A 14912-nucleotide genomic window follows, 5' to 3' on the forward strand; every position below is an offset into this window, starting at 1 on the left:
CATTTGAAATTACTTTGAAAACAGTGTTTCAGGTAAAGAACATTAAGGCTGGAGTAATTTTAACTACAGGGCAACAAAGAAAACATTTTTCAATTACATAAATATTTCTTCAAAGCAATTCTCATCAGTAACATTAGATGTTGGTTAATGACTCCTGCAGAGTCAGTGTTTCCATAAATACGAAAGTATTCAGACCCTTCGAAAGATCGAAAACGTTCAGCTCATGAGCTCATGTGTATGGAGGAGTGGCTTCTTCATCTTTTCTGTTTCCAAAGCTTGTGTTGTTTGTTAGTGTCTCTAATACCAAGATGGAGGCTGCGAGCAGTCCAGTGGAAGAAGACAGAAATCCCAGAACATTGCTGCTTCTGTGAGCCCCATTGCGTTCGGCGAGCCTGCGAACTGCACAGAAAGTGTACAAAGTGTGCCCCCCACGGTGCTCTGAATCCAAGAGATTTCTCAGGAAGTTTTATAGTCAAACACAGCTCTGGTATTAACATAAATAGCTGGTTAGAAGTGACCATTGCATTAGAACTACACAACTCTACTGTACAACTAATATTTCCACACATGGCACAATAGCTATTTCTGATAAGGTTATCCCTGCTTTTCAGATATTCCCAAAATGTCACATAACAACAGGTGGCAGTAAATTTCAAACTCTCACAGGTCAGGGCAGGTTCTACACACAGATCATACCATATGGTGTATTTTAATTTTTATTTAAGAGTCTCTCTTTGGGTAGCACAGTGGTGTAGTGGTTAACATCACTACTTTGCAGTGGTGGAGACCTGGGTTCAAGTCCTGATATGCCCTCTCTGTGTTCACATGGGTGTCTAGTGGAAGTGAAGAGAGAGAGTGCTAATTCAGACATCAGTTGCCAGACCTGGACTGTTGTTAAACCAGTCTGTCCTCAGGAGGAAGAACTTGATTTTGATCATTGCTTTCACCTCTTCAGCTCCTCCTCTAGCGTTCAGTGACAGAGACTTGGAAAGTGACAAGTGCTGGGGCTCACAAAGAGCTCCTCTCACAGCTGAATGAAAACTCTACAAGAGCTCCAGGAAGTACTTTGATAAATGAACTGGTAAGTCTTGAATTTTCTTCACTTGCTTTGCTATTATTAATATCGATGGTGATGATAGTATTGCTACTGTGATTTTTATTTTATTATTGTTGTTGTGCAGACAAGATTCTTTAGTAACATAATTAATGTAGTCTCTGTTCCTAATAAATTAATCAATTGGATATGAAGATAAAGTGTGTACCCAAGTGTTTGCATGTTGACTTGAGACTCCTGAGATTAAATTGATTCACCATTGAGTAAATGTTGGTCAGTATCAGCTGCAGATCTCCTTCTTGTCACAGTGGGGTCAGTTTAGTGGGACTGCAAGTTTGTTACAATTCTGATAGTGAAGTGGTCTCCAAACACAGGATGTCCTCTCTTCCGGTTACTGCTGGCCATTTCATTAGAGTACAACCCACCATTATACAGTATGTCCCTGAAGTCATTACAAAAACACAATATTGCATCTTACAGTACACTAACTGTCTCATATTACTTTTTGGATCTACTCCTGTGTTATTGTCTCTCTTACTCAGCCTTTTCTATGGTCTGACTTTCAAGAATAAAATCGAGACCTTCTCTCCTTAAATACATAAATGACAAGAACGACTCTGCCCATAATCATATGGATCATGGAGTATTTTAAATAGAGCATAGTGTTTGAAATCCATCCACTATAGTTCATAATTGTGTTAAATAATTTCCTTTCACTCTCAGATGAATAGGAACAGATTGAAGTGTGTGGATGCAGCTTGCCAATTCCCTCCAGGCTAATTTCTAAAAATATAGTAAAAATAAATTATTCAAGTTTTGTTCAGTTTGATCATTCCACTTTCTCTTTCTGTGGTTAAAAGTGAATGCGAGACTCCTTTAAGACTTTGCAGTGTGCAATTCTTAGGTGGATCTTTCCTGAAAGCTTTTCAGTTGCCTCTGCTCGGTCTGGTTTGGTCGCTGATGCTCTCTGCTCATGGTGACAATGATGAGAAAATGTAAGCTTCCATTCTGGATATTCAGATATTTCCTCTTGCTTTATTCCCTTAAATAATGTGAATTGTGAGTTGACCCAGCACAGTAGTGATCAGATGACAGTCGAGAAAGATCTGACAATCAATCTGGGCTCGTACCCAGGGATGGGAGATGTGCTCATGTAGTACCCACCCATAGGAAGAGTGAAAAAACCCCACCAGGAAATTATAGAGCAGTATGTCTGATTTGTTTGAGCTCCTGGAACAGGATACAACACTAATGGAAACACACGAGGCATGTGAGCTGGTGGTTTTAGAAGGCTTTTGATAATGTTCCTCATAAACAGTTAGAAGATTACAGAGGTTAAGTATTTATGTTAATACATTGATTTTAATAATTGTCTAATTGATAGGAAACATCAGAGAGAGAAAAGTTAGCTAGACTTGGTAACCTGTGATTGGACCATTCAGAGAAACTGAGAATTCATTATTAAAGAGAAAACATGGCAGACACAAGGGGTGAAGCCTCAAATTGGTGTGCTGCAATACTGGAGTACCACAGGGACAAGTACTTGGACCACTGCTTTGCTCGATTGATATCAGGATACGCACGTTCCCGGGCTCTTGATAAACAGTGAAACATTAACCAGAGGACACAAGTGGAAAATCCATGGACAGAAGAGAGAACAGGAGATCCTTTTTGTAACACAAAGCGTGATGGGAGTGTGGAACAAGCTGCCCAGCCATGTTGTAGAAGCCGATACTCTGGTCTTTCAAGAAACAGCTGGACGAGATTCTCAGTTCAGATCCTCAACTGGACTGGATGAAGAAAAAGGCCTCCTGTCTATTCGTTGGAAGTTAGGGGGAGAAGCACATCCTACTGCAAGGATCAAGTTGGCTTCTGATGTCCGCCTGGAGTAGCAGTCCTTGAGTCCCTGTGATGCAGACAGAGACTTGCAGGAAGACGACTGGCCGCCGATCTCAGGTCAGGACAGTGAGGGCGAGACTCTCCCGGCGCACAGAACTTCATTTTGCACCAGCCTTTCTGTTTGTGTCCTCCTACAAGGACCATTGACTTTTGTTTGATCCTTTAAACAATAGTGTTTACACATTATTGCCTCTTTCCCCTAAATTAAACGACCTTGCTCGGTATTTCCTGAAACGTGATCCCCATTATTATCTCCTTCTGCTTTCCCGCACTCAGGTTTGTGTCAGAACTAAACAAGTACAGATTTACCCGTTGAACTCTGAAGAAAACTCTCAGGGCTCTCTCAATGTTACTGATCAAATTACAATATTGACAATTATACTAAAAAACTGGCCGTGAAATTCTTCTTAGCAGATGTGAGAGTAGAAGTGCAGTAATGCAGCTTGTTGGAGACAGTGCAATTGTTACATGAATGATTACGATGTTTCTGAACAATGGAAAGCAAAACTACAGTCTCTACACAATGTTTCTGTTTCGTGCAAGTAAGTTCAAAGTCGAGTCCTGAACACCTCTCTTGCATGTCCTAAGGGCAGCATGACGTACAGTAGCTAACTGACCAGTGAAGCAGGCATATCCAGTGCAATGCACAACACAAGGAACACCTTCCAGTATACAGAGCTCATGGGACGCATTACCTAATGCCTGACGTTTAAGAAAAAAGTTTTTTCTGAAAATATTCAAGCAGTGTCTCATCTGTAGGAGTGTGGCTTGGCTGATTGGAATGCAGCTCAGTATCTGTCTCAATTATTCAACAATTCAGCACTTCACACTTTGGCAATCAAAATTCTTGAAATGCACATTTACCATAGTACTTCAAGTGTACAGGAATAATAACCTCTGCCAGTGAATAATTCAATGTCTAATCGGTCGCATGACTGGACTGGTTGAATAAAAAGCAGTTGGTTGGTCATGGCGACAATGATGAGAAAATGTACAGCAGTATTTCCTCATGGAGATTCTGGTGTTTGTTTTATTCCCTTAAGTAATGTGTATTGAGATTTGATCCAGCTGTTCCCTGAGCACAGCAGTGATCAAATAACAGTCAATTGAGATCCAGCAGTCTCTCAGGACAGGGCTGCAGATGTGCTCATGTAGTGCCTGTCCACAGGAAAGGGTGAGAAAACCATCCCCAGCAATCATAGTGCAGTCTGACATCTGCTACATGTACAGTTACTGTACATGTACTCAAGTTCATTTAGAACATCACATATATGGAGATAATATAATATGGAGATAATATTCTAGGAAACAGTCAGAATGGATTTAGAAAACATAGGTCTGCAAAAGAACAAGTTAAGGTTGATTCCGTGCTGAAAAGAAAAGAGACACAACGTTTCGGCTGTGGAGCCTTCTTCGGGTGTCACCTTGTCTCTCTTTACTTTTCCTTTCAGTATAGAATAAACCTTTATTCTCACAAAAGCCAAACTCAGACTATAGAGAGCTCTGCCTTTCCTGAGAAACCCAGGGGACACGCTTTTACACAGTGTCTACTAGTAAGGTTTGGTATCCCCTGCCTTCACCCATACACACACTAAAGTTGCTGATTAACACTTTAGTTCTCAATAAAAGTAACAGAATAATAAGAGGCATACCAAATCACACAGGCAGAGACTGCTTGCTTGTTTTATCCTTCACTGCAGATGAGAATGACCAAAAGAATCTGTAGTTTGTGTGTTAAAAGCTCTCTCCTAGTGGATTTAAGTCTATGACATGAATTAAGAGCTAAGTTATCTTTAGACAAGACAGGGAACCCGAAAGAGGGCAGACACAGTTTGTGTGAGTCTAGTTTTTCTTGTTCGTTACATACAAATCATTATAATACGTATGTATACCTGAAAAACAGATATCACACCTTTGACATGGGACACATATTTCTACGAGAGACAATGCTATACAACACCGTAGAGCGCCCATTAGCAACTTTAGCTTAAAAACCAGGCTAACTCTGCCATCTAGTGGCCATTAGCGCAACCGCACTCTTGGATCTGGCCTCTGTGTACAATTGTGCAGGACACTTGAGATTCATTTAAACTAAAAAACCTAATAACAGCAAGCTTAATATTTTAAACCTTAACATTAATTTCATAGTCAACTGTACCCTGATACCAATTTCCTTGAATGTCCATGAAACTGGAACGTTACTGTTCCTAATTCATAATCTATTACTTTCTTTCAATTTCACATTCTACATGATTTTATTGTGTTTTCTGTTTGCTGTACTTATTTATTTTTATAATTTATGTAAAGTGCCTTGATAAAGCTCTGGATTGAATGGTGCTACAGTATATACAGTAAAAATAAAAGTGATTGATAGTCACAAGTTTTCTGCAGGCACATTAAAGCAGTGCCTGAAAAGTCTTTGATTTGAGGTTAGAGACAGATCTACAGGATGAGAGTCAGATAAATGTGCAAATATTTTAGTTACAGGCCAATTACACACAGAACTTCAAACTGCAAGACACGCCAGCCCTCTCACCCTACAACTTGCAACTAGCAAGCCACTGAAGCTCAGCAGGTGTGAGCCTGGTCGGTACTTGTATGAGAGACCTCCTGGGAAAAAAAAGGTTTCTGCTGGAAGAGGTGTTAGTGGCCAGTAGGGGGTGCTCACCCTGTGGCTTGTGTAGGTCCTTATGCCCCAGTATAGTGATGGGGGCACTATACTGTTCTCCTCCCCACTGAGAGCTGGTGTGTGGTGAGAGTACTGGCACAATATGGCTGCTGTTGCATCATCCAGGTGGGGCCACATATTGGTGGTGAAAGTGGGATTCCCCATTACCTGTAAAGTGCTTTGAGTGGAGTGTCCAAAAAAGCACTATATAAGCATAAGGAATTCTTATTCTTATTCTTCTTATTATTATTACAAATCATAGAGCACAAGTGGAACTTTACCATTTAAAACTGAGGAAGCCCTTCTTCACACAAAGGGTAGTGGGCGTGGGAAACAAGCTACCCCCTCAGGTGCTTGAAGCCAAAACATTGATTTCTATCAAGAAACAGCTTGACGTTATCCTCAAATGAATTAGCTATTAATTACCACAGCCTCTGTGTGGGCAAAGGCTCCTTGGTTAAAATAAAATCCTCTATGAAAGATTGAGTAAGAATGCACGTGGCTACACAGGACATAGCCCACATTCAAGATAAATGGATAAATGGGTATCACTACCATAATGTGCTGCCTGACAGCTGTCCAGTTCTGGATTATAGGTACCAGTCATTCACACACACAGGGGGTAATGCTGTCATGTGCCTGTCTGGTTTCCAGGTGCAGATCAGTGGAGCTAGGATGGGAGGAGAATACAGAGCTCTATTATTCCTGCTGACAGGTCAGTATCTGCAGAGCCATGAGATTTTATTGCATTTGCAAGATTCATTTTCCCCCAGAATCCAAATGCTTTCCCGATAACAGGCATACACAGTTCTTTAGAGAGGACCATGGTCTGGAAAAAGAAACTGAAATACCCCATCCATGCAGTAGATCGAGCTCTCTAGTTGAGATCAGTCAGCATCTTCTACATGGAGACAGAGGGCAGATCATCTGTTATGCAAAATGGACCAGAGGGAGATGGAGAAAGAAGAATCTGACCAATTTAACCAACTGTCTTCCAGCAGTTGGTCAGGTGACTGAGGATGGCAGGTCATTTCTCAGAGTTTTCATTCAGAGAAAGAGTCTCCCTCCACCCCCTCATACCATATTATCCAGACTGAGCCAAAAGACTGAGCCCATGGGGTTTCCACCAGGCGAAGAGACATCAACCTATTACCCAGGTGTGCAAGTGTGGAGATTCAGGATCTGAGACTGTTGGAAATGGGGTGTTTAGTGATATCCATTTATGTTGATCAGAACAATCACTGTGTCCTTTTATCTCTCTAGGAGCCTCATTCATCATCACTTCACTACCAGACGACAGGTAAGAGATCTGTTTCTCTATCCCTGATTCTAATAGGACACAGATCTGAACTGTGTCTCTCTACTGTACTATTCTTGGCCCAATTCAACCTTGTGGCCATTGTTTGGTGCTTTTCGCTAGCAAAATCGTACTGCTGTAGAGGGACAGGAAAGCCATTCAAACTGTGCAGCTGGAATCCTGTGTCGACCTGTTATTGCTGATGAGCATCTGGCTCCATTGGAACCTCCTACCCCTATACCTGGCATGATTCCTGTGGATCTGCTTCAACCTGGCTCCTCTGCTCTCTGGCTGCTACCAAACTCCTGCTGCTCTGGCATCTCTGTGCAACATACTGGCCTAACAGCTACTGTACCTACCTGCTTCGAATCTGTCTTTTCTCACATCTATTCTGACTTTAACCCAAGTCTTTCCAGATGAATAAGGATTTCATTTCAGCAGATGACAGTGCAGAGATTGAATCCTTGTGTGACTGGAATGGTCAAGATCTCGGAGCTACTGGAGAGCCTCTTTCCCTTGCGTTGCAGTATCTCTGTTGATGTGTCTCTTTGGCTTTGCAGCTCCAGTGTCTACGGATCCCTGGAGTTAGATGTCACCACACTGAACGTCCTGTCTGTCAACACCAGTGACATCCAAGATGAAGTGCACCGAGGGGCCAGTTCGGTGAACATCACCCGGCCCTACACAGTGACCTTCCCCTCCGTCTCAGCCCAGGGTGAGAGCCGCCCATTCTCCCTTCGCCAAGAGGGACAGCCCCGGTGCTAAACCGAGCCATTTCCATGAAACTCTTACAGAGAGCCCTTCAATTCCAATATGGTTTAGACAGTCGTGACGTTTCCAGCACATTATATTAACAACAGCTGTTGGAATAAATCTCCTCAGAAACAGTCATACAAACACACTGATTAACACAGAAAAAAAGGGGACAGAGATGTTTGTGTTGCATAAACCTCAGTTTTTTTGAGTTACTGTATGTGACCTTGTGAAACTGAGAACATAAAACAGGTTACAAATGAGAGGAGATAATTCAGCCCATCTAGCCCTTAGTAGTAGTTAGTAGTTAACTGATCCAAGTCCATATAATTTGTGATATATTCAGTCAATTTTATTCTTCTATCCAACGATCCCATCCAGCCATTTCTAGAATGAATCCAGGGTATTGGTTTCAACAACACGGCAGGGCAGCTTCTTCCACACTCCCACAACTCTCTGTGTACAGAAGTACACCCTGCTTTCAGTTTAGAAGCACTTCTCTGTAGTTGGCACTTCTATACTCTGGGCCGTATTTCACCGTTCACTCAGATGAAGTTAAAGTCTGTTCATTCTGCTGGGTTACATTTGTCAGCATCTCTGTGGCTTAAATTGACAAAGCCAAACAAAACAACTATCTGGTTTCTTGTTTGGTTTACTTACCTGTTTGCTGCCAGGAATCTTTTACCTGCCAGTGTGCTGAAGACATTTATGGTTTTTGCCTTGGAATTTAAAAAACATTTAGAGATAAACAGCTCTGAACTTATGGGTCAAGTATAAGATCAAGTATAGCATTAATAACAAAACTGACTGAAAATGTCTGATGGCATTTCTATTGTGTGTACCAGTGCATTAACATTATGACTTACAGAACCTGCTCACTTCTTGATCCACAGCTCTTGAGAGTCTGCTGAACGTCACTGTGGGTTTGGAGGTTCCTGGGCTGGGATGCGCCTTTGTGAACATCTCTGAGCTGCAGGCAGCAGTCAGCACACTAGTGAGTATCCTTAGCGGCCAGAGAGACACAAAAGCACAGGAGAACGGGAAACCAGATAGTTGTTTTACCTGATACTTCATGCCAGACCTCCTGCCTTGCTTGTGACAAGTGGTTCTGATCTGTGGACTTCTCATGGACATCAGGATGAGCAGTTCTGCGCAGGACAACAGTGTGTGCAGGGACCATTAGTAAAACCATGAATCAGCAATGGTTGTTCTATAAAACCCATGCAAGTAGGAACATGGTAAACGAAACCATCCAATTTCTGCCCCATTCCACTCACTACTACACTCATTTGAATGGACATTAGAACTGTTGAGTTACCACAACATAATAGTATTTATCTGAGACATTTCAACTTACCTGTGTTGATTCCCCAAATGTACTGTAGGTAGGCAGCTAATTTCCATCAGGGCCAGAACGGCTCATTAGGTAGAAGCTTATATTGGTTGACCTTAAGTGACCTCATGACCACCCCCTGTATGGGCTGAGCTCACCCCCAACCAATGCTGACCCCCCTCACCCCGTTGGGCGGACTGGAGCAATACCCTAAATGAACACATTACATGCTATGTTGCCATTCCCTGTCTCTCTTTCCTGTGTTCCCAGTTCCACTCTCTGGCAGTGCAAACCCTGAGTGAGACAGCCAACCTCCCTCCGGCGCTGCTGATGTAAGTGATGTCACTTCCTGCTGTCCAGCCCTCTCAGTGTCTCTCGGTTCATCACTGTGTTATTGAGAAACAGGAAGGGGCGGGGTCTGAGGCCATGATCTTCCCTGTATTCTGATATCCAGATGCCAAATGAAATCAGATGCTGCTAACAAGTTCTTTAATTCTTTGTGTCTACAAAAACTTTCTTCTTCTTGCAGTTTCAGCTTTACTCTGTACACCAAGTTAGAAAACAACATGTGCATGTTTGTGAATAATCAGCTAAAGTGAAGATAACTTGTTTCATTAACCTGCTTTGAGTACAAGGTATTTAAAATTATCAGAAAAGAACCTTCAACACCTTAATGATGGAAGGTGATATATTAACAAAAAAAGTCTACAAAGCAATGGCTGACAGGATACTGTCAACTTACTTTAGCAGGATCATTTCCTGAAAATGTTTTCCTGTTGTGTTCTGCCAGAATTCTGCACACATTTCTCAACCCAGCTCTAAAAAGAGTTGGTCCTGGTGTTTGTAGATGAATCAATATGAAACTGTGATTATAAATAAATGAGACTATATCTCTCTCAATTAACAAGGATTATTGAGCAAGTACTTCAAAATGATTTAGCCCATGTGGCATTACATATTAAACACCTACTGTATATCTAGCTACATTTTCTAACAAGATCAGTTTTGCTTACCTTTATAATTGAACAGTGCCCTTTTCAATGCAAACATGTAATCATGTTTATTAGCTGTTTTTCCTTTTTGAAACCAAAATATCTTCTTTAGCGACAGTGTTTTAATAGTCTAGAACAAGCTGTCCAGCCACTACAGACCAGATGGGTTGAATGGCATCTGCTCATTTGTAACTTTTCTGTAGTATTTCTGTGGTTTAGAAATTTATCTTTGTTGTCTAGTGAGATGTGTCAATTAAGAAATGAAAGAGTTTGCTATTATTATTAACACTTACCAGTCCTGATACAGGGGTGTCTTCAAACTACACTTCAGGAGTTCTGTCAAATCCTAACCCCCAATTCGGATTGTGAGGCTGAGAATGATTACTTCAGAAAGACTGTCCCCTTTCATGAAGGACAAACATAGGGTTTGACCACCTACCCAACATTTGTTTAAACTCCAGTTTGGAGTCAGAAGGAAAACATAATTCTGGAGAAAGTAAAGAGTAGTTTTGCAGTTCCCTTTTATAGAGGAATATATGCAAGTTTTTTTCTACTGAACACCAGAATCTCAGAAACCTTAGAAAATTAATTGATCACATGGTATGGTGATGGGAGTAGTATTAAAAATTAGGGGATACAGTATATATAAAAATCGTCCTGTTGAGTGTCACGTTTAGGCATGGAATTGTGGAATGTATAACATGCAGTCAGCTGAAATCTGAGTCATTTTTGTTTATGTGACTGTTGTGTAGGAAGAGATTCAAATCTAACTCTGAAAACATGTAACCAGTTTAAGTGAAACTGGCTGGAGTCCAACACATTAGTAAACTCATCTTGGCATGAAACAGGAATTGATACTTGTTTTATTTTTGCACTATAATAATGATGATTACACAGTGGTCTGGTTTCACAATGCTAGGCATTACACTGTAAATCAATACCATCACGCACAAGTGCCCTCCCCCTACCCACAGTGTTCCGATCCTTGTGATAAATGACCATCTTCCATCAACCTGACATGTCTGTCCTGACCCATCCCACTTACTGTATACTGTACATCAATGTGACGTTAGGTCAGAGGTCAAGAACAAAATACAAATAACCTTTACCCACCAATGTGATGGAAGCACAAGGACACAATACAACTAGGCCCTCAACCATCACGCTTCATACACCAATGTGATGGTTGCGCAAGGTCAAAGGTAAAGGACACAATATAAAATACAATTTTTCCTCTTTATTCTTTATCTGTTTCTCCCTACAGCCCTATGGATGACAAGTATCAGGCTACAGTACAATACAATCTTTCCCGAGAAGAAGTTGACTCTCCTGGTGCAATACTCAAGAGCCTGGTACAGCAACAGAAGTACAGCAGTGTATCAGTGCAGCTGTGTAACTGTGTTTCAGGAGGACAGGACTTCGGTGTCCGAAAGCAGTAGTGAAATTACAGCAGTCTATTGGTTAACAGTGAAGTGGTGCAACTAAAAATAATTTTAAAAAAATATAAAAAGCGCTCTCTAGACTTGAAATAGGAAATGACAGAAGTAACTAAACAACATAACTAAATATAGTTAGTTTAAATATATAAACTACCAAAATGCATAAGAACTTAAGAAAGGTTACACATGAGAGGAGGTCACTCTGGTCATCTGGCCATCTGTTGCAAAACGCCAGGGTATCATCTTCAACAGCATAGCTGCACAACTTATTCTGTACTGTATATACTATCTATATACAATACATACCCATGTTAGATATATATATTATACAGTATATATATGTTTACAGAGAAACTCGTGCTCGCCATAAAGCAATCATTAGGAGTCAGGTAAAGCTTCTAACCAAAATGATTGTATCAATATAAAAGTGATTGTATTTTTCAAAATATACTGATGGAAAAAATAAATGCAACATTTTCTGGAATGAGAAAACTATTGTTTTAGCTTATGTACTTTCACAAAAAGTTGTTAATTTGTTTTAAGCCCTCTGACAAGCAATACAGCTTGTGCAGTGAGGCATTGCAACTTGCCAAATACACGAAAGCTCGTTAGGTGCACTTTTACCCAGCGAGGTCCTGGTGGAACAATGCCTGATCAGGTCACCTTTAAAAAAGCCTTAATTCAAAGCTTAGGTCACTGCAAGAAAAAGGCCACACTTAGTCAGTTTTCTGTGCATTCCATAATGCCTTGAATGTCACCAGAAGAAGGGAGGGTCATTGGCATGCTGCAGGTAGGCATGTCATGTGCCAGCATTGCCAGACACTATGGAGTAAGCCGCTCCACTGTGTCCTGACTGCAGAGAAGGTTTCAGCAGACCGGCAGGAAAGATGACCGTCCAAGATCCAGTCACCCTAGAGTGACCACACCAGAGCAGGACCGACACATCAGACTGGTCCATCTGAGAGATCGTTTCAGATCTGCCACCTGTACTGCTGCTGAAACTGCTGGCAGACACAATGCCCGCATCAGTGACAGGACAGTGAGGCTTCATGCTGCTGGCCTTAGAGCAAGGTGACCTGTCAGAGGCCCTCTGCTCACACCTCCTGGATGTCACACCCGACTGGCTTGGGCCAGACAGAAGCTGCGATGGACTCGTCAGCAGTGGCATCAGGTCCACTTCACGGATGAGTCACTCTTTAGCCTGTTCCACGCAGACGGGAGGGCCAGTGTGGAGGAAGAGGAGTTGGCTTCTTTTTTCCATCAGTATATAAAATATAGCAGAGAGCATTGTACTCAACCAACTAAGCATAATATTACAGGCAGAAAGCTTAAACAGTCATTAAAGTGTAACAATAGAAGGATGTGACAATATCAGCGCAACACTGCTTAGATCTGTCTTCTTCACTTCCTCTGTTATCAGCTCCTGGCCCTGTCACACAAGACTCTGAGCACGACCAAGTCTCCCATGACGCCAACACACACGTAAGTCAGGCCACTCACACCAAACTGTGTGTAGCTGCCAAGAAAGCTTGCTAAGGAGAGGACACCAATGAACAAACTGAAATGAAACATCATTAGAAGCCACTCTGTATTCATTCAGTGCATGCCTTCTTGTTCATTCACATCTTTGCCTTCAGTTCTGCCATTAGTAAAGTCATTAGCAAGATCTCTGCAAGACAGAAGGTTAAGCATAGGATGCCCCTCATACTCATAAAAATTCTGACATCCAACATATTGGATATATTACATATAATATAATACATTTATTACAACTGTGTGGAAAATATGTTTGATTTCACTACAGGATGTTCGAGACACCACATTCACACTGTTTTTATTTCACAAACCAAATGCAAGGTCGTTTGATTCCACTGTTTCTCCCTGTTCCTCTTCACAGAACTGTGAATAATGACACATCTGTCACGACAAGAGCAACAGTAAGGAGAGATTTTGAATACTTACACTTTTTAGCTAGAACTGTACATAAATATGCAGATTGATTATCAGTAATGTGTGAATACTGTACCAATTTGAATCCTGAATCTTTTCAATTTGAATCCTGACTGTGCTCTGTCCTCATGACTGTATCTCTCTCTTTTGTGCCCATTTCCATCCCTCTCACAGCCGACTACGACTACAAGAGTGACCACCTCTCCAACAACACATACGTAAGTGATGACATTTGCTCTTCTCCAAGTTTGTGGCTCAATACTAGTACACTGCTCATCCGTTTGTTTCTGTTGTACTCAGATAAGAGGACTAAGAATTTAAAATACAAGATTGGCTCATTCACACTCTTCTTGTTCCACAAACTGAATGTAAATAATATTTTGCCATCTTGCTGGATTTCACTGTTTCTTCCTGTTCCTAATCGCAGAACTATGGATGATGAATCTTCAGCTTCAGGAGAAGAAGAGCCTTTAACTTCAACCACTACAAGACCAACAGTAAGGAGAAATATTCAATCTTTACACTGTCTATCCTTACTCCTTAACTTCTTTACACATTCTTAATGAACTTGAGAAGCGTGTGACACTCATGTTGTTAGTTGGATCCCATTCATGTTGTTGAATTCCTTTCCTGTATCTCTGCCCTATTCCCCTTGGGTTTGCATGTAATAAATACCTCCTTGATCTCAGATGTAGTTCTGGAAAGTTTGAAAACCACCGATATTATTCCATTGGCTACTGACTCCTGATATATGTTTTAAAAATGTACATCCTTTAAACTCCAATTCCTTTCTGCCAACTCTAATGAAGATATCAAAAGGGGCTGTTGCACTTGAAATAAAACAGGAATCATAAAGTGAAATGTAGTCTCTAATCCATTTATGTTGGTGTTCAGACATGATATAGTAGTAAAATGCCTTTTGTTAAATCTCCCAATGATCATGCCATGTAAAATGTCATTGCTGCAGTGTCTATATTAATTCTCTCACATCCTGATTTTGCATTTGATTCTATAAATCAGGGTTTTCTATTCACTGAACTGGAGATTTTGTCTTGCGTATGTGGTTCAGTTCATTCTTGTCCGGGAACTTGGAATCTCAGCCAGTTTGTCTACTTTTAAGTCTGGTGTATTTTAACAAATACATTTTAGTGATATTTGTCATTAATGTATTTTGCTGACCTGGCTTCTTATTAAAGCCTGACCCCGTTCTGTCGTCATCACTGAATCTCTCTCTTTTGTGCTCATTTCCATCCCTCTCACAGACAACTACGACTACAAGAGTGACCACCTCTCCAACAACACATACGTAAGTGATGTCACTTGCTCTTCTCCAAGTGTGTGGCTCAATACTAGCACACTGCTCATCCATTTGTTTCTGTTGTACTCAGATAAGAGGACTAAGAATTTAAAATACAAGATTGGCTCATTCACACTCTTCTTACTCCACAAACTAAAGGTGAATAACATTTTGCCATGTTGCTAGATTTCACTGTTTCTTCCTGTTCCTTATCGCAGAACTATGGATGA

At 41.1% G+C, this 14912-nt stretch overlaps 1 protein-coding gene across 1 annotated transcript; it reads left to right on the forward strand.

Annotated features, from left to right (window-relative positions):
* The first annotated feature begins 977 nt into the window (after nucleotides 1-977).
* LOC138239467 (uncharacterized) lies at nucleotides 978-14912 on the forward strand. The gene is made up of 12 exons (XM_069191674.1): nucleotides 978-1081; nucleotides 6276-6336; nucleotides 6885-6921; nucleotides 7479-7633; nucleotides 8565-8665; nucleotides 9275-9336; nucleotides 11261-11348; nucleotides 12856-12917; nucleotides 13333-13372; nucleotides 13560-13603; nucleotides 13813-13882; nucleotides 14901-14912. Exons 2-12 carry the CDS (start codon nucleotides 6297-6299, stop codon nucleotides 14910-14912), a joined length of 711 nt encoding a protein of 236 aa, XP_069047775.1. The 5' UTR covers nucleotides 978-1081; nucleotides 6276-6296.

The sequence above is a fragment of the Lepisosteus oculatus genome, chromosome 6 (assembly GCF_040954835.1).
Source record: "Lepisosteus oculatus isolate fLepOcu1 chromosome 6, fLepOcu1.hap2, whole genome shotgun sequence".
Lineage (NCBI taxonomy): Eukaryota > Metazoa > Chordata > Actinopteri > Semionotiformes > Lepisosteidae > Lepisosteus > Lepisosteus oculatus.

Coding starts and splice junctions, on each gene's coding strand:
- LOC138239467 (XM_069191674.1), top strand. CDS start 6,297: ATGGGAGGAGAATACAGAGCTCTATTATTCCTGCTGACAG. Junction 6,922..7,478: donor ACTTCACTACCAGACGACAG/GTAAGAGATCTG, acceptor TTGGCTTTGCAG/CTCCAGTGTCTACGGATCCC. Junction 9,337..11,260: donor CTCCCTCCGGCGCTGCTGAT/GTAAGTGATGTC, acceptor TTCTCCCTACAG/CCCTATGGATGACAAGTATC.